The 23931-nt window shown below is 35.3% G+C and overlaps 6 protein-coding genes across 6 annotated transcripts; all 6 read right to left on the bottom strand.

Annotated features, from left to right (window-relative positions):
- Positions 1-4835: 4835 nt before the first annotated feature.
- On the bottom strand, positions 4836-6742 carry LOC133190830 (cholinesterase 2-like). The gene is made up of 2 exons (XM_061326514.1): positions 5196-6742; positions 4836-5037 (listed from the first exon to the last, which is right to left on the bottom strand). Exons 1-2 carry the CDS (start codon positions 6740-6742, stop codon positions 4836-4838), a joined length of 1749 nt encoding a protein of 582 aa, XP_061182498.1.
- Positions 6743-10354: 3612 nt separating this feature from the next.
- Positions 10355-12432, bottom strand: LOC133190829 (carboxylesterase 1C-like). The gene is made up of 2 exons (XM_061326513.1): positions 10937-12432; positions 10355-10629 (listed from the first exon to the last, which is right to left on the bottom strand). Exons 1-2 carry the CDS (start codon positions 12421-12423, stop codon positions 10425-10427), a joined length of 1692 nt encoding a protein of 563 aa, XP_061182497.1. The 5' UTR covers positions 12424-12432; the 3' UTR covers positions 10355-10424.
- A 6198-nt stretch (positions 12433-18630) lies between these two features.
- LOC133190672 (carboxylesterase 5A-like) lies at positions 18631-20039 on the bottom strand. Its single transcript, XM_061326363.1, has 2 exons — positions 19354-20039; positions 18631-18835 (listed from the first exon to the last, which is right to left on the bottom strand). Exons 1-2 carry the CDS (start codon positions 20037-20039, stop codon positions 18631-18633), a joined length of 891 nt encoding a protein of 296 aa, XP_061182347.1.
- Positions 20040-20744: 705 nt separating this feature from the next.
- On the bottom strand, positions 20745-21518 carry LOC133190670 (uncharacterized). The gene has a single exon (XM_061326362.1). The coding sequence runs from the start codon at positions 21516-21518 to the stop codon at positions 20745-20747; it is 774 nt and encodes a 257-aa protein (XP_061182346.1).
- Positions 21519-21611: 93 nt separating this feature from the next.
- Positions 21612-22202, bottom strand: LOC133190669 (uncharacterized). The gene has a single exon (XM_061326361.1). It carries the CDS (start codon positions 22200-22202, stop codon positions 21612-21614), a length of 591 nt encoding a protein of 196 aa, XP_061182345.1.
- A 95-nt stretch (positions 22203-22297) lies between these two features.
- LOC133190668 (uncharacterized) lies at positions 22298-23917 on the bottom strand. The gene has a single exon (XM_061326360.1). The coding sequence runs from the start codon at positions 23915-23917 to the stop codon at positions 22298-22300; it is 1620 nt and encodes a 539-aa protein (XP_061182344.1).
- Positions 23918-23931: the final 14 nt, after the last annotated feature.

Here is a 23931-nt window from a genome sequence, read left to right as displayed (position 1 = left end):
AGGAGAAGGTACGATTTGGGCTTTATTGTGCCCTTAAAATTTTATATTTTCAAAAAGTTATGAAATTGGCTTAAATTTGATTTGAGTATATGAATGTGATAATTCATAAAAGAATATGGCATGAAGAAAGACCATTCTTGAAATATGACGTCATTAATTTGGTACCTTTCTTAGTTTTAAACAGAAAAAGCCTCAAAATGACTCATTTCAGGGGTTATTTTCCTTAAAGAAAACAATGACCACAGCCGTCACCTGCTTCAATTTTCAGATATTTTGTGTAAAATCCTTTTATAAATCACATTTCTCAAAATCTTTGTGGGCGATGCATGTGCTCTATATATTATCTGAAAGAAAATTTCACTGAAATGTGCTCTATATATTATTTCAAAGAAAATTTCACTGAAATTTGATGTCTTCTGCAACTTTTTTAAGAAAACACGGGAAAATACACAAGTTCATAAAGTCACAATTAGCATTTAGAAGGTCATGTGAGAAAATCGATTTGTATATTCTTACTGCATGGAATTTCAACGATTCAGAAAAAAAAAGAATTTTAATTTCTTACGTCGCTTCCATATTTTAGAAAAATACAGGGCCAGATTTGTATTGAAACTGTACCTTGTTCTTTGCTATTTCCCGAGTATCGATTCCATAACTGTTTTATAATACCGAAACAATCTATATAGCCAAAAAAGGATTTATTGATTGTATATTGCTACAGATGACGAAAGAAACGTTAAAGTTTTCAAGTTAGTTTGTCACCAATGATTTCAGTGGCAGACACTGTGGTGTCTTGTATTTCGAGTTCAATGGGATATATCGAATCAAGTAAGAAAGAATATGAATATTTTCAGAACGTCATAGATACATCTTAAAGTCGTATTGAAGGCCCTAGCAAGAGACTTCTTCTTTTTAGGTAGAGGTATTGCATAAATTTTGCGTCATATGAATACAAAAACAGGTCAGCTAAGAACGAGGCATTATTAGTACGCAATGGAACTTCAAAAGATTGGTCGAAGAACTGGTTTCCAAAATCTACATAGATATTGTCAATTAGAAATTGAAGCATCTTTTAATATCGACTTTATGATAGCTATATGAAGAACCAGAATTTTTTTTTATTAACAAAAAAGTTTGCAGATGACCAAAGACAAGGTTTGAAAGTTCCATTTTCATTGAAGAAGCAGTTTTCTGTGAAGTCAAAAAGCTGGTCTTAAATTTATCCAGGGGTAATGGTTGAATTACGTATTGAAAACTCCCACGTTTTTATGCTATTGATTTTCATAAAATTTAGTGATTTCAAATTTTGTCACAGTTCCTCGGAATTTTTGAGTATCCACGTTTGATTAAACCACTTCTAGAACATGTTGTTGTACAGTACTCCTGATGTTTCTCCTTCATTAGTGTCACTTCTAAATATGAAGGTAAAATATGGAGATACATGTATAAATGTTGTAATTGTTGTTAAAATTTAAAGTAATATTCCAGTTGAATACTTGACCTCTGTAGCTCTCAGGGTCAAAGGTATATGACCTTTGCACCTTCCAGGGTCAAGGCTTATACCATTTGTCAGATTGTGTTTGCGAACTGAACCTTTAAAGTGTTTTGGAGGTTTTTAGTATCTACATTTGATAAAACACCACCTCTGAAATATGTAGTTTCCAAGAAATGCTGAAGTTCTCTATCATTGCTGAAAATATTTTCAAGAGGATTAAAGAAAAAGGCTTGGTACAGCATTTACTAGATCTCACTACGTAAGGATTTTAATGAATACTTGGAATCCAGTACAGGTATGGCAATTCAATTGGTTGTTGGGAATATTGAAAATAATTAAAACTGAGCTATGTTTTTGAACCTTTTGAAAATGATGTTTATGTGAATATTGCATTGATGTTTTGCAGGACCTTCCCTTTGTGTTTGAGCGGCCAGTCTATTGTTCAGTTGCAGTACCTGCTCTTTGTGTTGGCGGCCAATCCGTTGTCTACTTTGATAATCACGCATCTTATTATTTGTGTCTCTAGACTGATCTACAGCAGTGTCCAGTATACAAAAAATTAAATTCTTAAACATACTTTGTGTTTTGATATGCACTTGTCTGAGATGATATTGAATTATTTCCCTTTGTTAAGCATAATCATATCAAGCCTCCTCACGAAAGAGAATTGAAACGTGATCGAAAAAAATCATAATTTATTGATAATTCGAAAACATTGTAATATTTACGTTGTTTTTTAAAAAATGATACCCTTGTTTAAGTTTAGAACTTATTAAAGTTATATATGGCGTATCTGAGCTTGAAAAATAATAATACGAGATTGGGTGTAAATATATGTGATATATGTTATTCATGCATGTATGTGCCTGCCTGGCTCATCTGTCGATAAATTGCTTTTAGGTGCTGGATTTGTCCGATTGTGTGGTAAAACTGGAATGCTTAAAAAATTTCAATGTGGATTTTCAAATTGACCTGCCTCGGGAGATTCTTTCCATTTTTTTTTTTTTTTTTTTTTTTTTTTTTTTTTTTTTTTTTTTTTTTTTGCTTGCTTGTTTAACGTTCGGGAATTTTTCACTCAAATACAGACCCCATCACTTGCTGATGAAGGACTGCAAATTTAGACCTGTTCCTAGCATTTACCTTAAATAGTTCTGAGATCTTTTCTACACAAAAAGGTTACATATCTGATATTAGGCGACCAATCAGAACTGGAATTGGTGTCAAAAAAATCTCTCTGATGTCAGATTAACTATCGTTGAAAAATTTAATTTGATTAAGATCGATTCGATAGATTTTGAAAATTGAGTAGAAAAAGGGAGAAAATAATATTGAAGAAACAATAAATCTTTCATTGAATCATCAGTATTATAAAACATAGTATATAACACCAGAAAAGAATGTTCATAAAAGTTACACATACATATATACTGAGTATATAAATAAAACTGAATAATCAGTAAGGGGTTATTTCATAATGGAAAGAATATTATACAATTATGGACTCTTTCGGTGGTGAATATGGTTTATTGTTCACCAGAAAAATATCAATATTGATCGAGGCGAAGCCGAGGTAAATATTGATATTTTTCTGGCTTAACACTTCGTGTTTTCCTTTTGCTGTGTGTAAGTCATCGAAATGTTTGGAAAATAATTCTGCGATAGACTTGCCCAACATTTTTCCTGTTCAGATATACAGCTGGCTCCGGCCGTTGCAACCATTGTTTTCAACAGTGTTTGAGGTATTGATTGTGACGTCACAATGCCGCTGCACGCGCACTCACCTTCCGGTGAATACGGCCTCAAATCCAGTGAATATGTAGTATTATGAACTGTTTGCGCTTGTATAGCTTATATAGGGACTATTTATAGACTACATAATAATTTACTTTATCCAGCAATAATCAATTTATTCCTTAATATTGTAAACGACTGTAAGGAATTGTCCACCATAGATATGTATTACGGAATATGACCCAGCTGAAAGAATTATTACCTTGTCTATCTTAATTTTTTTCCCAAGTTTTAGGTTCATGTTCATTTAGTATTTAAAATTGATTTTTTTTTCTGACCACTAACAAAAGGAATTGTCAACAAACCTTAAGCATCATCGAGAGAGAAGAACAGATATAGGTAGGTCCGTGAACTTTGTAAATTCTTAAACTCAAATGCGATGAATTTTGCTATCAGTGATTTAATTTTTATTTCAATTTACTGTAATTTGATAAAGCAATATTGGCTGTGCAGTTATTAATTTTATTCAAGACATTTTTTAAAACAAATTATTTTTACTGTTTGAGTGCAGACTTAAAAAATTGTATTAAAATTATCAATGTTATACGGAAGCCCGTTGAGGCCAGTTCAGAGAAAGAAATATTTTTTATTGCGTTTAAACGCAAAACATTGCGCTTAATAGCAATAATCATTGCGTTTAAACGCAAAAGATTGCGTTTAATCGCAATGTATATTGCGTTTAAACGCAAAACACTTTGCGTTTAATCGCAAAAGATTGCGATTAAACGCAATCTTTTGCGTTTACACGCAATAACTTTGCGATTAAATGCAATGTTTTGCGTTTAAACGCAATAAAAAATACTTCTTTCTCTGAACTGGCTTCAATGGGCTTCCGTAATGGTAACTGATTACTTACAAAATAACATCATGCTTACTCAATCATGCAGTTTTTTTTTCTTTTTTTTTTTTAAATTCGAGGTTTACAATATCATTTCAGCAGATTATGTGATTGTTTCAGAATAAGCCACATGGTTTTTCTTTAATCGATTAGAATTGCGTAAATTACAATGAACTCCGTCACCAGGGTAAACTTCAAACGATCTTGTCTGAATAAAATAGAATTCAGTTTTATTAATTGAGTACATCGTGCTAACAGGAAATTCGTGTAATAAAAGATTTCTGACATTCAATAAAAGTGTGCAAAGTAAAAATTAGTAGTAAAAAGATATATCATTGTATATTGTGAAATCACTAATTTTCGAGGGGGGGGGGGTAATTTTCGTTGTTTTCAAGGTACGAAGAAACCTACGAATTCATGTCCATCACAAAATATACGTAACTACTCAACAGTTCTTCTTTTACGAAATCAATAGAAATAGAAATCAATAGAACCCATAGTTTTTCTTCAAACCACGAGAAGCTGACCCGTTGAAAATATGATTTACAGTATAATGGTATGGTACAGGTTTGCCTATTTGATGTTATAGTTACTAAGTTTTTGAATCATTTTCCCTGACTTAGTGATTTTTCAAGTATTTGATAAGGAATTTTTTTAAAATTCATATAATTACCTTTATGAAATTAAAACAGAAATATCATCACCAAAAAATTAACCAACAACTGGCATAATACAACTTTTAGGGTTACATCCATTTTGCAGTATGTTAGGCAAACCATTATTCCAGAAATCTATATAGGATTTCCTGTAACTTGTGCTCATTGATGTCATCAAGGATTGGAGGCTCATGTATGGACGTGACGGGCTGTCATCAAATGGATTCCAGTTTGGCAAACCTTGTCCGTTAGGGTTCCTTGATAGAGAAAAAGAAAAAATTAATCTTCAAAAATCACAATTATCTCGGTATCATTATATCCTTAATTTCTTTTTCTTATATGACTTAATTTTTAAATTGGTGTACATGTAATAGAAGTTTACTTTAAAATATGCATTTAATTTGAAATAGATTACCCAGTCTTTGCAAAGTTGGTCCAGTATTGTCTCATCCGGTTCACTAATACGTCAGCTCCTTTGGGCCAGTCATAGATTGTTTTAACTTGTTCATAAAAAAATAAGTAAAAGACATCAGTTGCATGCGCAGATCCACGATACCATGAAGGTGCTAAGGGATTAATTGAAGGTAATTCATCGGAAAACACGAACTGATATGTTGTTGTTCCCTGAATACTATTTGCATGATATTCTAGAGCAAGTGCTGCAGGGGCAATAAACGTAGCGTCACCGTACATGTGCAAAAATTCTCGACCTTGTTCTTCAATGTTGTTTACTGTAGAGTACTTCCTGCAAATTGCATTTGAAACATCGCCACTGCTGTTGTATAAAGATTTTGAGAATACAGGTACGATAGCATTGCACAACTCACTTGTTGGTACACCTTCACTGAAATTAAAGTTTAATTTTGATTGATAAAAAGGTAAGAAGCTCATTGCCAGGGAACCGTCATTATCACAAATTCCAATCATCATGTCCAGTGATTGAAAAAAGTTGAATTCTGGTGACGACCTGTCTGTCAGTAAATGAATTGGATCCTTACGAATGAGTTCACCGTCAACTGTCGGGGAAAAAGGAAGTGTTACAAGAGCGTTCAATTCTAAGTCCATCCAAACTATATCCATTGCTTTTACAAGATCAATTGCATCTACAGCTTTTAAGCATTCAATAAAGTTATGATCATTCCCTGAGTGGTAATCGTGAGTACAACCAACTTTTTTGCCAACTGCAATGGTAGATATTGTTGCATTGGATACTGCAAGGTAAGAATTGGCAGTTCCACTTTGAGCAATTACTCTGTGAAAAAGTCCTCTGTTGCTAGGTATTAAAGATTGGAAGGACACACTGGATCCTCCAGCTGATTCCCCAAATATTGTTATATCATCAGGATTTCCGCCATAGTCTTTTATGTTATATCTTATCCAGTTTAGAGCCATTTTCTGGTCCCAAAGCCCGGCATTTCCTTTTGCCTTGTTATTTCTCGAAGCAAAGAATCCAAATATTCCCAGACGATAATTTATTGTCACTATAATCACATCTCCTACTAGAGAAAGCATACTTCCATCATACATGCCTCCGGAACCGGATATAAATGCACCCCCATGAAACCAAACCATAACTGATTTGCTGTTTGAAGAGTTTATATCATTTGGGACGTAAATATTTAACTTGAGACAATCTTCAGTAAATCCTGGATATGTTGTTGACTGGTTTTGTGATTGATAACAAACAGGGCCTAGTGTCGTTGCATTAAGGGTCTTTGACCAAGCTCCAAAATGCTGAGGTTTTTGAAACCGTAAATGACCTACCGGGGCTTTACCATATGGTATATCGAGAAATTTATAAATTGTTCCCTTATTCATGAAAGTGCTGTGCCGTACTCCTAATACATTTCCAAGTCTTGTTTGGATTTCAACTTCACTTTCCTCAGCTGTGGTATCAATAATGCACTTTGCTGATATGAGCGTTATCGTAAGAAGGAACGTGAGTGAGCCTTTGCTTCCCATCTCAATAAATAATCTGGTAAAATTAGAGGTATATAGAAGCTGAATATAAACTCATTTAGAATTGTGTGTGTGTGTGTGTGTGTGTGTGTGTCTTCTTTGGTATACATTCCCATTCGTGATTTTAAAAAAAAAATACGAAAAATCGGACAAACTATTTACTAAAGTAACTCAAAAATTTAAGTGATTACTTTTTTTAAGAACAAAATGAAAAAAAGGATGTTCAGCTAAAAATTAATCAAGTTGGTCACATAACTATTAAACATTCGTTTTTATTTATTGTTTTCATATGAAAGAAAACAAAAATGAAGATAAAAATAAGATAAATACGTACCTTCAGGAGAAGTATCTAGGTAACACTGATAAAATATGATTCTCTCGAGGTGCTTATATAATATATAGTCAGTTATAAAGTAGAACAACGACCAAAATACACTGATACCTTGCAAGAATGAAATGAAATTTCGTAAGATAAATTATACAACACATACTCTGGTTGTCATGTCTGAGTAAAAGCTTAAAACTGGTAGTATTAATTATTGATGTAAAAAAAAAAAAAAAAACTTAAGACACTCTGAAACACTTTTCTTAACTACAAATAGAAGAATCTCCCCTTTCGGCGTTTGTTTCAGAATAGCATTTAATCAAAGCTGATATCTAAATTGTTGAGAGAAAAAAAAATGATTCACCAATAATTAATGCTTTTGTAATAAAATATCCAATCATAATTATGGGACCACGTCTTATTTCATAATTAGTTTAAGCTTTTATGAACTAATTAACAATCAGAAAAAAAGTTTACGAAGATACTATTCCAAGGATGTTTTTGTTGATAACCTCTCTCTCTCTCTCTCATGTATATAATCCCTAACCCCCTTTCATAAACTGTAAATGTATGAGGTTAAACGTGTATACAATATTCTGCGGAAATTTACATGTATTTTTCAATTGATTTAGCACATTTCTGAATTAAACTTATGTTACATGTAATATATATGTATAAAAAACATTTAGCGATCTACTTGATTAAGCGGAAGCTGTTGTCCGCCAAAAGCGCTAAACAGAATACACAGCTAAATATAATCGATTAATTTACATCTCTCGACAAAAATGCTAATCTGAAGTATGCCATATGAAAATCGAGTGAAAAAACATTTTTTATATTGGAGCATTCGTAAGTGATATTTTAAGATCGGTAAAAAGCAGGACAATGTTAGGATTATTTATCAAAGCCTCTTAAAATTGGGGATTTTGAAAACTAAAATAGCCAATCGTTTGTTTTTCGTAGTACATCTTTTTTCCCTTATATGCAACGTTCTATCGTATCTATGACAGTAAAGGCGAATGTTGATGTGTGTTCCTTGTTCCTTGGGAATTTGCCTGTCTTATATTGTGTGAATATGTCACTCATCAAGAGAACTATGCAAGGCAATAGGTTAGAATTAAGAGCCTTTATTGGCCAAAGGATATTGTGACATGGGACCTACGTCTTAAAGCTGGGCGCTTGGCGAAGGATCAGTTTAATCTATGTTAAACGTCATAGGTTTGAGAGGCGTCGGGATCGAAAATTGTAAAACAGGGCGCTGGCTTCCCGCTTGCAAAAAGAGCGACCGTGTTCCGTTGCCTTGGTAATAAAGTGTTATTAATACTGTAAATTACTTTTTATTTCGCGAGAACATTATTTCGCGGCATTTTACCAAAATTCAGCCTCTCGTATATTTTTATTAGTTTATTTTATATATAACAATAACCAGAATAGGTGAATATTTGTCCCGTCAAAAAACACTAAAAACCTATTTCGCAAAAGTAAGGTGTTGTGAAAATTTGGTAATCTACAGTAGTGTTTTGCTTTGAAAATTTAGTGTGTTTTATTATATGAATAATTCCTAGCTCTCTGATTGGCTGAATTCCAACATTGTTGAAAAATACTGCGTTATTCACCTGCACTTTACCTTGTAGGTGAACATAAATATTTATTATTCCTACATTAGACTAAAATAGATTGAGAACTTCAAGATTGAAACAAATAGCTTTGGGAATTTATTCATTTGCACCCTACTTCCAGTCAAGTGAACATAGCAAACAGGCACGTAAAATCGGGATTGAAGGTGAAGGGGGATGCAGGGGAGCCTGCCCCTCTCAATTTTTTTTCTGAACGTAAGTTTTCATTATTTAGTATGTAAATGTTAATTGAAAGGCTGATCAACCCCCTCCCCGGGGTAAGGGGGGTCATGAACCAAAACATTCACCCTCACCCCCACCCCCGAAATAAAATTTGAAGTTGTAAATTACTCCTCCGAGAGATTGGCGCTGGACAAAGATTTTTTCCCTTTTAATGTCCCCTCCCCAAATTTCAAAATCGATCCTACGTGCATGACACATGTATTTTACTGGTTTATGATTCAAATAATAGGATTTTACATGCATTAATCTTATGCATAATATATATAATAGACCTTAATCTAGAGTTCTCTTTCCAGAATGTTAAAAATGAACCATTTTCAAAATTAAATGACAAAAAACGTTTTTGCAAGAAAGCGAATATGTCCACCGAAGATGTCCACTTTGCTTTGTGACAAAATATAAACAACTTCATTTGTTAACTGTCAAGGGTCAAAATAAGAATTCAAAATTTTTATTACACAATGACCATACTACGATATCGATTTTAGCAAAAGATGACTACATTTAAGTGTGCCAAAAATGTAGAAAACCCATTTTGAATACACCAAATCCCGCGGTATTCTAACCCCTCCATCAGAGTCCTCGCTTATATGGTGTCATATGTATAAGGGCATGCCATTATCCTTTGAAACAAGCATACTCTGGGATATAAATTTCAGAACTTAAATGCCCCCTTTACATAATAAAGAATTTAGAGGTAATGATAAGTGAACCAAGGGACCCAATTACTCTGACCTTTTGAAATAGTCGGAGAAACAACTAGAACAAAGATAACAATATCTAACGGCAAAATGGAAACTATAATACCTAATCTATAAAAAAGGAGATTATGTTTACGGTTTTATATTAGAAGGAAGAAGGTACGGTTTGGGCTTTATTGTACCCATGAATTTTAATGTTTTCAAAAAGTTATGAAATTGGCTCAAATATGAGTTGAGTATGAGATTATCCTACTTTAAACTGGAAACTATAATACTTAATCTATGAAAACTAGATTATGTTTAGGTTTTTAAATTAAATTGACTTTGCGAACTAGATAGACAGGAAAAAACAAGAGATTGATCATGTTGTTTTTTCTTTTTCTATTTCGTTCTCCATAGTATGTATTAGTTTTGAACAATGAACTTTTGAAGGTCTCCAAAATTTTATTTACAGTGGACAATAAATCTAAAAATTCTTTTTAAAAGGTTTAAAGAAAAAAATCTAAGATCTTTCTTAAAAAAGGATATTTATAGCTTCAAAAACTATAGGAAAAAACAGATAGATTTGAATCTCTTTTCGTAATATGATTTGAAAAATCTTGGATCTCTTCAATGCGGCAAAATATCCATATATATAAATATCTTTATTATTTTCTTAATATCAATTTTAAGACTAAATTACATAAGAAAATTGTATCTTGTGTTCATAAATCTTTTTCTGCCTCCAATTCCAAAGTTTAAGATGAAATATGAAAATAGTTTTCCGCATAAAATTGATAAATAATATACAAGGAAAATCTCTATCCTACAACAGGTAAAGCACAGCTATTTTGATCACAGTCAGGGTTAGACAACATTTTGGGGATTTTATGAAGCCAAAACTCCATGTACTCTTTTCTGTAGTCTTGCCCCATCCCAGTATTTAGTGACCTCAGCCTCATATAAGGGTGGCTAGAATTACGATCAAAAGGCAACCAAACCGGAAGTCCGGGACCGTTTGGGTTTCTGAAATTATACAATAAGAAAAAGAAAAAAATATTTATGTTGAAGAATTCCGTTTTTGTTTAAGCACGATAAGAAATTTGTCTCGAAACATCCTTATGGTTTTCTTAGGAAAAATATGATAATGCAATTTTGAATCTGAAATAAAGGAACCTATTTGTAACTTGTACAATATTTCTACAATACTTCTTTATTCTTCATGTAATTTTAATGGACATGTCCTTATACTAATTAATTGAACTTTGCAAGTTTAATCAAATTTTACACTCATAAAATATGATAGCAATATCGATAAATTTTTTGTTCTTACCCAGTTTTGGCAAAATTTGTCCAGTATGACCTCATTTGATTTACTAAGATTTCGGCACCTTTCGGAAACTTTATGACTGAAGAAACTTGTTCATAGAGAAAAAGGTATGTTAATTCTGTACCATGGGCGGAACCATGATACCACGAAGGAGCCTTTGAAAGTAAATACGAATTTTCATCAAAAAACATAAACTGATATGTAGAGGATCCCTGGTTATTGTTGGAATGGTCAATCAATGTTGAAATGGACGGTTTGATAAAGACATAATCACCCACAAGACTTAAGAGTTGACGCCCTTGCTCTGCCACATCCTCCTTAACTGTGTACTTCTCACACACGGCTTTGAAAACCATATCATTCGATTTTATATCTTCGCTTAATATATACGTTAGAAATGTGTTGCACATTTCCTTTGTTGGAATGCCAATACTGATATTGAATGTTAGTTCGTCTTGTAGGAGAGGTAATAAACTAACTATAATAGAGCCTTCAGTTTCACAGTTGCCAATCATAACATCCAGTGACTGGAAGAAATTAAACTCTGATGACGTTTTATCTTTTAAAAGAAGTGCAGGTTCTCTTCTTAACAACTCTCCATCAACTACAGGAGCAAAAGTTACAAATTTCAGTGCCAAAAGCCCTAACTCGGAAGTAAATTCACTAGTTGCATTTATTAATTTCATTGGGTCTACACTTCTTAGGCATCTCAGAAAGGTGGCATCATTTGAAGACAGAGTATCATGAATGCAACCCACCTTCTCTGCTATTCGTATTGTAGATGACGATGCATTTGTTGTTGCAAACGTTGAAGTAGCAACTCCACTTTCAATAATCACCCTATGAAATAGTCCTCTGTTGTAAGGAATCAAGGCCAAAAGAGAAACACTGGTTCCCCCTGCCGATTCACCGAAAATTGTGACATCCCGTGGATTTCCACCATAGTCATGGATATTATAACGTACCCAGTTAAGTGCAAGAATTTGGTCCCATAATCCCATATTCCCTTTTGCACTATAATCTTTTGATGCAAGAAATCCGAAAATTCCTAAACGGTAGTTAATGGTTACAACAATAACGTCACCCTTCAAGGCCAAAAACCCGCCATCATAGCTTATTCCTGATCCAATTACGTACCCTCCACCATGAATCCAAACCATTACGCTTTTTCTATTTGATGGATTGAAATCGTTTGGAACATAAATATTTAGCTGAAGACAATCCTCTGACAAATTGAACCGTGTTTCAGTTTGGTAACACGCAGGACCAAATTTGGTGGCATTGAGAGTTCCGGACCATGCACCATAAGGTAATGGTTTGGCAAACCTTAAATGGCCGACTGGAGCTTTTGCAAATGGAATATTTAGAAATTTATATAACGTTCCTTGATTCTTATACGAATTGAAACGTTTTCCAAAAATTGATCCAAGCCGTGTTTGTGCGTGAAAATCACTTCCAGTTTCCTCTGCACTTAGTGAAATTTGCACCATTAAGGAACAAAGAAGGAGTTTGAAATTCATTAATACTGCCATCTGCAAAAAATAAAGCTTAATTGCAGACTGCAAAAAAACTTTCACAGTGCAAAAGAAATTCTAATGTCTATTAACATGAAATGAAAGTTTACAAAGTAAAATTTAAAGCTTTTAACATAGATGTGGTTAATTCTCTTACCATAATTGTTGTGTACCATGAAGTAGAGAGAGAGAGAGAGAAGTCTCCTCGATATGTGACTTATCATTAGGAATTCCCCTTAGTACAATTGTTTGTCAAGATTAAATAACAACGTAAACCTGTATATATTTATCTCCTAATTCGATACCTGAAAGGAACCAGGCTAAAATGAGTAAGAATGATAAAGATAGACAGTAATCTTAGTAGAGAAAAAGGAAGTAGGTTAAGGGAGTAGCTTTGTGAATCAACCATCAAAACATGGTTGGCACCATAACGGACTCAGCCCCTTAGTACCGGCTTAACCTCAACACCGTTAGAATTTTAGAATGGGGAAATCCTTATTATGTATCCAGGTCTGTTATGCATTATATCATGATTAGTCCTGTTACGTAATAATTTGATTCTCTGTACGCCTCTGCAAGTGAAAGGGTTATAGACCAATGAGGATAACTCTTTTTTGTACCTGACCAGAGAGACTCATGCCAGTTAATATTCCTGGAATATTTTGTCAATGTTCCTTTTTTCTCGAAATGACACTCCAGATTCAAAGTTTAACCTCCAGTGCTTAATGACCTTGTTGTCCATAGTGCCTCAGAAGTTATACTATATACTATATAATTATTAAATTACACAATATAATAAACATTATAATAAACATAATACTATATTTATAATATAAAATATATTAGCCCGTAAATAAAATGAGCCATCTGAAAATTTCAACAGTGCACCAGAAACCCTCAAGCATACAAAAGTATCTTACCTGTATAAATGCATCGCCACTCGTGAATGTGTCTTCCTCACCAGCATTTATACCCTCCGTACAAGCATCTAAATTCCTTACCATATCTGCTTTTTTTTCAGAATTTGTAACACCGACCTTAAAATTTGATTTGAGTTTAATCAGACATTATTCTGTCTTCCATCAGTCTTTGAATTGTAATTGCACTTAAATATACATGTTTAACTTTTTGCACAATCTTTACTCTTTATCTGAAACTGATTCAAAGGCTCAATCGAGCTTACCTGATCAAAAAGTGTCCGACATCCGTCTGTCTGTCGTCTGTTTCTGTTAACTTTTCACATTTTCGACTTCTACACCAGAACCACTTGGCCAAATTCAACCAAACTTGCCACAAAGCGTCCTTGGGTAAAAGGAATTTACGTTTATTCACAGAAAGTGCCACCCCTTCTTTCAAGGGGAGATAAGAATTCGTGAAAATTTGAAGGTACCTTTTAAACATCTTCTCCTCAAGAACCACTAGGCCAGAAAAGATGAAACTTATGCGAAAGTTAAATACTGTAGAATCAAGTTTGCTCATTTCATCACCCCGAGGGTAGGGCGGGGCAACAACAGGGGGTTAAATTTTTACATAGGAATATATAGGAAATATCATTAACAATCTTCTCAAGAACAGCAAAGCGATTATAAGTCGTATTAATAAAGAAACATCCTCAAGTAGTGTAGATTCAAGTTTGTTCAAATCATGACCCCTGGGGGTAGGGGTGGGCCACAACAGGGGATCAAAGTTTATCATAAGAATATATAATGAATGTCTTTAAAAATCGTCTTTAAGAACAGTTATTTAGGTCATATTAATACAGAAGCGTCCTCAGGTAGTGTATATTCTAATTTTTTTTTTAAATTAAGACCCCCCCCCCCCGGGAGTAGGGCGGGGCCAGAATAGGGGATCAAAGCTTTAGAAAGGAATATAAAGGAAAATCTTCTTTAAAAAATTCTTCTCTAAACAGCAAAACCATGATTTGTCATATTAATATAGAGGCATCCTCGGGTAAGGTAGGTTCGAGATTGTTATATAATCTTTATTGCCCAAGACACACATCTTATAGCATTGAGTAAATATAACAAACATCAAAAGAAGGTTGTGTGGCATGGTAATATAAACATATGTATTATATAATGTTGAATTGTAACAGACTTTGGTAATATACAGTTTGACCATATATACATTAGACAGAAAATGATTTTGTGACACTTTCACGTACTTCAAAAGCGCATTGGAGGTAAATACCTAAATTGAACAGTTCTTTAAAATTTTTACTGAGCAGTTGTATTAACTTGAAAACTGAAGGTTTTTTCCAGTAATATTTCTTAATATATCGACATCTAATATCACTAAATTGAGGGCATTTTAAAATAAAATGAAATTCATCCTCAATATCTAAGTGAATTGTTCAATTCATGATGGTTGGGGAAGGGTGGGGCCACTAGAGGGGATTAAAGTTATACATAGGAAAAATCTTGAAAAAAAAATTCTCAAGAACAGCAAAGGCATGATTAGTCATATGACATGTAACAAAGAAGTATCTTAAGGTACACTAAATGTAAATTCAAGTTTGTTCAAATCATGACCCCTTGGAAAAGTCTGGGGCCACAACAGGGGATCAAAGTTATTCTTAGGAATATGAAGGAAATACTTTTAAAAATATTCTTAACAAGAACAGGAAAGTTATAATTAGTCATATATACGAGGGGTGATCAAAAAGTTCGCGAAATATCTCTATATTTTCAAAACCACAATTCAGATCAGAATGAAATTTGGCACACAAATAGTCATAAACGTCTTCTATAAATGGCAGCTGTTCAGTAATGTTTTGGTCCATGTTTATGACGTCACAATGTTAAAATGACGTCAAAAGGTAGATGACTTGTGACAGAAAATGTGTGACTCAGTTTTACTCGAACATGGAATGGCGGTAAAGTTTAAGGTATATCTTGGAAAATTCCTTTGCAGTGGCATATAAGAATTTGTACAATGTTTCTGAAGACAAAGGACTTGCAAGAAGTTCAACAACTAATTGGACTGATTGTTTTAGTGAAGGAAGGGAGATGGTTAAAATTGATGTTTGTTCTGGTGCCCATTGAAAGTATGCATCCGTAGTTGAGTAATCTGTTATAAAAAATCGCCAAGTTACAGTAAAAAAGTAGTTCAATATCTTAACAATAAAATAATCATTAAATCCCTAAAATACCATTTTTTTAAGACTTTAAACATATCAGATATGATAAAGAGAACGCTCCTATACTAGATTCACATTAAAATACGACGCATCTAACACAGAGGAGTCGGGTTGTGATGGTCACCATGCTCATTCTGGTGAATGTTATCCTTATCCACCCATCCTATTGTCGAGATTTTGGCCATTTGTGACAATGAAACTATTCTTGTAATAAAAAATAACCTCCATGGTAATATTTATAAGACTCGGAAAATATTTTTGCTGCTGTGAATAGAACGCTAAAGAGTATGTCACGTGACCGCCTGGACCACATGTTTCGCGCATGGGCAGAACGGTGACAGATGTGCATTGAAACCGGAGGGGACTTCTTTAAAAAGTAATACACACTGAAACCTAATTTTATTTCTTTTATGGAAGTAATGCAATTAGTTCGCGAACTTTTTGATCACCCCTCATATATGGAATCATTCTCAGTAGTGTTGATTGAAATTTGTTTAAATCATGACCACTTGGTGCAGGGTGGGCAGAAAGGGGGGTCAAACTTTAACATAGGAATATACAGTAGAAATCTTTTAAAATCTTTTTCCCAGGAACAGCAAAGCCAAGATTAGTCATATTTATATGGAAGCATCCGCAGGTAGTATAGATTCAAATCTATTCACATCATGAACCCTAGGAATGGTGTGGGCAAAAAGGGCAATCAAAGTTTTACATAGGAATACATAGGAAAAATATTGAAAAGAATTCTTCTCCAGAACAACAAAGCCATGATTAGTCATATGTATATGGAAGTATCTTCAGGTAGTGTAGATTTATGTTTGTTCAAAACATGACTCCCTGGGGTAGGGTGGGGCCATTATATGTGATCAAAGTTTTTCATAAAAATATGTAAGACAAAGAATCTTCTGATGAAGAAGAGAAGCTAGGGCCATAGTTACTTAGGTGAGCGTTGTGGCCCATGGGCCTCTTAATATTCCTTGTTGATAATATACAGACGAATGACCTCTGGTCACTCGCATCATACTATTCGATTAGTTACACCTTCGTTCTTTACTAAGTATCTACAAATAATGAACCTCACAGAGACATCTCAGAGCGGCGAAAAGTTCATCATACACTTCTGTCTAGCATCAGTTTCCTTCTATTTTTATCCTTCGAGTAAACACCAATGCATTTGTTAAGGTTCCCCTCAAGATAATAAATGCTGTATTTTTTCTTTCCTTATGACACAACTAACTAGTACTTTGTGCCTGTCTCGACATATTAACGCCTCATTATTTACACTCGGTCGATAATTTATTTTATAAATTTTCATATTTAAAAAAAACTACTCTCTTAAACAATAGCGCGTAAAAAGATTTTTAACTTAGTGTAATTAGTCACTGTTGTGGAAGCATGGTTTCATGGTCAGCTATCACATAATGACATGGTTTTTGGGGGTTGAAAATTTTAATATATCTTTCAACTACATATGGTATTTGTTATATTATACAATACATGCTATGATGAACCGTACAAGCATAGATTCAGCACAGTCAACATTTTTTGGAATAACACCCGTCGTCAAGTAATATTAACTGTTGCTACCTTCTATCACGCTGAAGGGCGTGATTTCATTCTTAGTATTTTTCACCGAATGTTTCTCGACGAATCAGATTCAACTTATTTACATGAAAGTATACTTTTGTATTGTTCCATTCAATGTAGAATAAGAAAGGTGATAGATAATATGAGATCATGTATACTATTTTTAGCACTAAATGGGCCAAAGTGTATTCAGGTAGTGAGAAAAGAAACATGTGGAAATAATCGATCATGGGTATTTTTCAGGCAAAAAGTGTGCTACATATACGCATTTACTTTTGAAATAAGAAATGTATACTAATTCTCAGCCGAATAAGTTTTTTTTTAATTTTGTGTCAGTGAAACATGTTCATGCAATAGGAATAATAAATCACACAATTTAATATAAGTAACAGTATCATTTTCTGAAATTCTTCGGATATTATAAAAAAAAATCCCTCACTTCTCGATGGCCTTGAGTGTTGAGTAAAGGTCTATATGAAGACGTCTCATATGAGTGAAAGAATCTTGAATGATCTTATAACAAAATCGGTCTTTCAAAAAAATAACAAAAAAAAATACAATTTTTATTTGTGAAACACTGATGCTCTCCTATAGCAGCTCATGGCCAGCGTTAATGTTTTCAAAGGTAGGTCAAACTCGAAGGTCAAAGTCATAAGGTAAAAAATTTTGGTCCCGAAAGAATGACCTTGTTAAAAGGAAATATGAAAGCACAAAAACGTTCAAAAGTTATGTCCAAGGATAAAGTTTTTAAAAAAATCCATGGTCATAAGGTCAAATATCTTCGTACCCAAAAAAGGTATTGTCACAAAACGTACACGTGTGATGTATGAAAGCTAAGGTTAAAGTTTTTCAAATATTAGTTAAACCTGAAGGTAAACGATATGAGGTCAGAAATGTTCGTATCCGAAGAAAGGTCATGACACAAGGAATATACAAGTGAAATATGAAAGCCCAAGTACTATTTCGAAATTATGCCTATTTCATAGGGGCGAGGGCTTCTTTTGGACAAGGCCGCATTCTTTCATATCTATGACTTGTATCCCAAGGGGATCCAAGATCATTTTTTTCATTGTACAGTGTTAATTTTTCCATGGGATAGGCAAGTCTGGATTATGTGTATTCACATTTACTGTTTTCTGTCTGAAAGTGTATCTTTTCAAATGTGTAATGAAAAAAAAATTGAAGGGTTTCGTCGAAATAACGTGAATTGAATGTTTAAAAAAAGCATAGTAAAAATGATATTTATTCATTTCGCCACTGAATATAAAAGCAGGGGAAAATGATAATAATCTATTGTAAATTATTTTGTACCATTTAATCAATGAATGAACAATTTTCACATATTCATAAATAATTTATTACTTGTTTCATTCCTTCAAACAGCGTTTTAATCATGTAAGTAAAAAGTATTAAAAACTCAAATACATAAAAAATGAATATACAATATAAAAATGTTTCTATCCTACAACAGGTAAAGCATAGCTATTTTGATCACAGTCAGCCTCGAACAACATTCTATGGATCTTATGAAGCCAGAACTCCATGTACTCTTTTCTGTAGTCTTGCCCCATCTCAGTATTTAGTGACCTCAGGCTCATGTAAGGATGACTGGAATTACGATCAAAAGGCAACCATACTGGAAGTCCAGGACCATTTGGGTTTCTGAAAATACACAATTTAAATATACAGCTGTCAAAATTGGAAATTGTGAAATCAACTGATGGTTTTTACCTACAAACCACTTTTTAAACACGTACATGAAATGTGAAGATAACGAACAGTAATTAAGCTCAAATTGAAACCAGAGCAAAGGCAGACTTCTAAAAACATCAGAGGTGGGATCAGGTACTGTGGAGGAGTAAACATCCTCTGTCGACCGGTCACACACATCGTGTGCTGCTTGTCATGATTGGGAAAGCAAAAAATCCGTCGACAAATTAGTGTTTGAATATTTTTAAACAAATCATTACTAATAAATGTGTTGTTCAAGGAGAATTTCTTTACATTGGTGTCTTAAAGAGAGAGTACATCAAATTCATATCAAACTACATACTTCTATACTCCCACGTTAGATTACTAGCGCTTTCAGACTTTGAATATCTTCCTCAAACAAATGGAAGAAAGGAAAGAGCCATAGGACTTTGTTTTTACTATTCTTTCCAATGCAGAATTATACGTACCCTGTTTTGGCAAAATTCGTCCAATATGACCTCATTTGATTCACCAATATTTCGGCACCTTCAGGATACTTAACATGTGACACTAACTGTTCATAGAAGAACAAGTAAACTAATTCCGTGGCGTGAGCAGAGCCACGATACCACAAAGGAGCATTTGGAAGCATGAATGAGAGTTCATCAAAAAATACATATTGATAAGTAGAAGATGCCTGGACATTGTTGGAGTGTTCAAGCAGCATTGAAGTGGATGGTCTAAGAAAGAGATAGTCACTAATGAGGCTTAAAAATTGGCGCCCTTGCTCTGCTACATCATTCTCCTTTACGGTGTACATGTCACACACGTCCTTGAAGACTCGGACATTAGATTTCATCTTTTCGTTTAATAAATTGGGTAGAAATACCTTACACATTTCCACCGTTGGAACACCAATGCTTATATTGAAGGTAAGCTCATCTTGTAGGAATGGGAATGCACAAACTATTAAAGAAGCTTCGTTCTCACAGTTACCTATCATTACATCCAGTGACTGGAAGAAAGTGAATTCTGAAGAACTTTTATCATGTAAAAGAAGAGTAGGTTCTCTTCTCAACAGTTCTCCATCAACTATGGGAGCGAAAATCGTGCGCGAGATTGCTGGAAGCCCCAAATCAGAAGCGTACTCATCAGTAGCATTCACTAATTTCATTGGGTTTACACTTCTTAAGCATCGCTGTCACTGCGTATAGGCAGCTAACCACACAATCAAACTGACTTACTGTGTTTCAAGTTTCAACTTTATTGAAGAACGTGGTGAAAGGCTGAAATACAAACAAAATGAACCTGTACACAAACACATAACAGACAGTCATAGGACATTCATACATGCTGACTAGATATTTATTCATATATACTGACTTACATACATTTTGAAAGTTATAAGAATACATAGTAATGATAGCTCACAATATTTCATTGAGCAAACTAAGCGAATATATCAATGCAATATCATACATGTAAATTTGGCGGTATCTGCTATTTTTAGAAACGACTATGAAATACACAAAACGTATGACACCTATGCAAACATTAAAGCAAAATCAAATACTATAATCATGTAAACATTTACAAACATAAAAGCTTACAATGTGCTCTCGGCCGGATGGACAATATTGACGTTATAGCTGCAAATATGTGCTGCATCCCGCACCAGCATGGAGAACTTTAATGTATTAAACAAAACAAAAAACTGCAAACCCGGAAATATCCGGTTGCACTTAAAATAAGTTGTACATAAACTAATTCGTGAACACTACACTCCCCGTCTTATATCATAGATATAACCAGTCACTAACTGACATTGACAAAAATCTCAAACTGTTACTGCATAACTACAATAAACTTATTCACAAAGTTACTGTTCAAGCAGAAGAACCATCTCGGTTATGGGTCGGGTGTAAACCTTCTTGTCCTTGGCGACACGTACAACAGCTTTCCGGACCATTGCATGATTGCTCTCAATCGGGCGCTCGACTATCCCCATCGGCCACAGGTTCCTATGGACATTCTTCTCACGTAAGAGTACAACATTTCCGCTCTTCAGATTCTCTTTACTTGAGTACCACTTCTGTCTCTTTTGTAAACTGTCCAAGTAGGTAACGTGCCACTTCTTCCAAAACATATCAGACAGCACCTGAACATGTTTCCAGCTGGCTGTGTACATGTCCTTGATACCCAAATGTTCCGAGATAGATCCGATATCCCCCTGTTTCTGTGTCAAGAGTACGTTTGGGCTCAGTACCATGGGTGATGATGGGTCCGTATCAAGCGCTATCGGGCGAGAGTTAAGTATGGCACAAACCTCTGCCATGAACGTGACTAGTACTTCGTGTGTAAGTTCTTTGCCTCTGTCTTGAATCAGCATAGAGTCCAAAATCCTGCGAGCACTACCAATAACTCTCTCCCATACACCTCCCATATGGGATGCATGAGGGGCATTAAACAACCAGGTTGCTCTGTTCTCCTTCAGATATGTCTTCATCATATTGTCTTCAACGTTGATGGCATTCACATCAAGGTCCTCCACAGCTCCAATAAAATTTGTTCCCCTGTCAGAACGAAAAAGCTTTACTGGTCCACGCAAGGCTATAAAGCGTCTCAGGGCATTAATGAAGCATGAGCTAGACATGTCCTCAATCACTTCAATGTGTACTGCTCGTGAAGTTAAGCAAGTAAACAAGACGGCCCATCTTTTACTCTGAGCTGATCCACCACGCGTCTTTCAAGTAACTACCGGCCACGGACCAAACACATCAAGTCCTACAGAGGAAAATGGGGGTCCTGGGGTGAGCCGATCAACAGGGAGATCTGCCATCTTCTGTTCCTGGGGCATCCTACGGAGCTTCCGACACACAACGCAACCATGAATGATGGAGGATACGAGTTTCTTTGCTCCCAGGATCCAATAGCCATGAGAACGTACGGCGCCTTCAGTGATCGTTCTGCCCTGGTGGAAAACCTTGTTATGGATGAAACGTACCAGTAGTACTGCCACATGTCCGTTAGGAACTATAACTGGGTTAAGCGACGAGAGTCCTGTACTCTTCAGCTTGTTCAAACGACCTCCAACTCTGAGCAGACCTTTGTCATCAATTAAGGGAGATAAATCCAGAATACGACTGTCCCTAGGTAGGTCATGTTTTCTCTCAATTGCTTCGAGTTCAGCACCAAAGGCCTGAGCTTGTACACATCTAATAATGAAGCGTTCAGTGTCTTTGCGCGCAGATTCACATTTGGTATTCTGGCACATGTGCCAACCAGTACAGTCATTGGAACCTCGGTAGGAGGCAACTACATGTCGAAGTATGGACATTGCGGCCACAAGACTGTCCCAAGTAGAGTATTTACTAAAACGATCCTCGATCGGGGGTAGCTTAGTCGATACATGTACATCAGCCTTAAAGGTGCTCAATTCGGGACGAACATCCTTATCGTCATCAGGGCTGATGAGTGGGTATTCAACCTTAGGTTCAAAGCGAACCTTGAACAAAACTGCACTGGTCCAACAAACCATGTGTCTAACATATGACTAATGTCAGAAACTGATCCCCTAGTCGCTGCATCGGCCGGGTTCAGGTGAGTGGGCACATAGCTCCACTTTCTAGGGGTTGATACAGCATGGATCCTAGCAATCCTATTACTTACATAGTTGTAAAATCGTCTTGTCCTGTTTTTTATGTATCCCAATATAACCTTACTATCTGTAAAATATTGGATTGATGACGAAGCGATAGGGAGGTGATCTGACACAAATTCTCCTATTTCCGCTGCCAGCACAGCACCACATAGCTCCAGACGTGGAATACTATGCCCTGCTAGAGGTGCGAGTTTAGACTTTCCCATGACAAATCCAATGTCATGCTTCACCTTCAGGTAAGCTGCAGCTGCAATCGCAGTTTCCGATGCGTCGGAAAATATCAGCAGTTGTGGGTCTGATGCTAAGCTCAGCGACTGTGGAACGAACATCCGGGGAATATGTAGACTGCTTAACTGATCAAGCGACTTACTCCAACTCTCCAATCTATCTCGGTACTCTTCTAGTAGAGGATCATCCCAGCTTGGACTCCCTGTACACATCTCACGTAGAATCATCTTACCACATATTGTCACTGGAGACAGAAAGCCAATGGGGTCAAAGATACTGTTGACCCTTGAGAGAATTCCACGGCGAGTGAAGGGAACATCAGCATCTGGCTTCTGAAAGACGAAACAGTTAGATCTCAGATTCCAAGCCAATCCAAGGCTGTGCTGAACTACATCATCATCCCCACCAATCGACAAGTCCTGAACGTCCTTTCCCAAGTCAGCTGGAGGAAATACATCCACCACTTCTTGTACATTCGACACAAACTTATGCAATCTTATTTTCCCCTCTTCAGCAAGTACCTTCTGAGTTCGTCTCATAAAGTCAATCACTTCTTCAGGAGTAGGTCTAGACATTAATGCGTCGTCAACATAAAAGTCCTGGTGTACAAAGTTGACTACATCGTGATCCGCGTCTCGTACTGCCCGTCTAAGCCCATATGTTGCCACCGCAGGGGAAGGCCGATTCCCAAACACATGGACGGTCATACGGTACTCTACCATTTGACAATGTGGATCGTTGTTCTCACACCAATAGAACCGTAAGTAGTCTCTGTCTCTCTCGTTTACAAAGAAACGGTAAAACATCTGCTGGATGTCTCCTGCTATAGCACACAAATCCTTGCGAAATCGTAACAAGATTGCTAGCAAGTTGTTTGTCAAGTTGGGTCCTGACAAAAGAGCATTATTCAATGAACATCCCTGATACACTATCGAAGAATCAAATACAGCACGAACTTTGCCAGGTTTCTTAGGATGCGTCACAGCAAATATTGGGATGTACCAACACTCATGTCCCCTGGCTACCTCTGGTGCTTTCTCCGCTGCTCCTGTGTTGAATATGTTTTCCATAAATTCACACATCTGTTTTAGCTTTTCAGGATTTTTCTTCAAACTGTGGTCTAGGTTGCAAGCCCGTTTGAAGACTTGAGTTTTATTGTTCATAAGGTGTGGACGTG

The sequence above is a fragment of the Saccostrea echinata genome, unplaced genomic scaffold (genome assembly GCF_033153115.1).
Source record: "Saccostrea echinata isolate AGI-Se365-2 ecotype Australia unplaced genomic scaffold, CSIRO_AGI_Sech_v1 ptg000022l, whole genome shotgun sequence".
Classification (NCBI taxonomy): domain Eukaryota; kingdom Metazoa; phylum Mollusca; class Bivalvia; order Ostreida; family Ostreidae; genus Saccostrea; species Saccostrea echinata.
Note: the sequence above shows the minus strand (reverse complement) of the source record. Positions and strands in the feature narration are given on the sequence as shown.

Coding starts and splice junctions, on each gene's coding strand:
- LOC133190830 (XM_061326514.1), bottom strand. CDS start 6,742: ATGGGAAGCAAAGGCTCACTCACGTTCCTTCTTACGATAACGCTCATA. Junction 5,038..5,195: donor ACCAACTTTGCAAAGACTGG/GTAATCTATTTC, acceptor TTCTCTATCAAG/GAACCCTAACGGACAAGGTT.
- LOC133190829 (XM_061326513.1), bottom strand. CDS start 12,423: ATGGTGCAAATTTCACTAAGTGCAGAGGAAACTGGAAGTGATTTTCAC. Junction 10,630..10,936: donor ACAAATTTTGCCAAAACTGG/GTAAGAACAAAA, acceptor GTATAATTTCAG/AAACCCAAACGGTCCCGGAC.
- LOC133190672 (XM_061326363.1), bottom strand. CDS start 20,039: ATGAAATTAGTGAATGCTACTGATGAGTACGCTTCTGATTTGGGGCTT. Junction 18,836..19,353: donor ACGAATTTTGCCAAAACAGG/GTACGTATAATT, acceptor GTGTATTTTCAG/AAACCCAAATGGTCCTGGAC.
- LOC133190670 (XM_061326362.1), bottom strand. CDS start 21,518: ATGTCTAGCTCATGCTTCATTAATGCCCTGAGACGCTTTATAGCCTTG.
- LOC133190669 (XM_061326361.1), bottom strand. CDS start 22,202: ATGTCCATACTTCGACATGTAGTTGCCTCCTACCGAGGTTCCAATGAC.
- LOC133190668 (XM_061326360.1), bottom strand. CDS start 23,917: ATGAACAATAAAACTCAAGTCTTCAAACGGGCTTGCAACCTAGACCAC.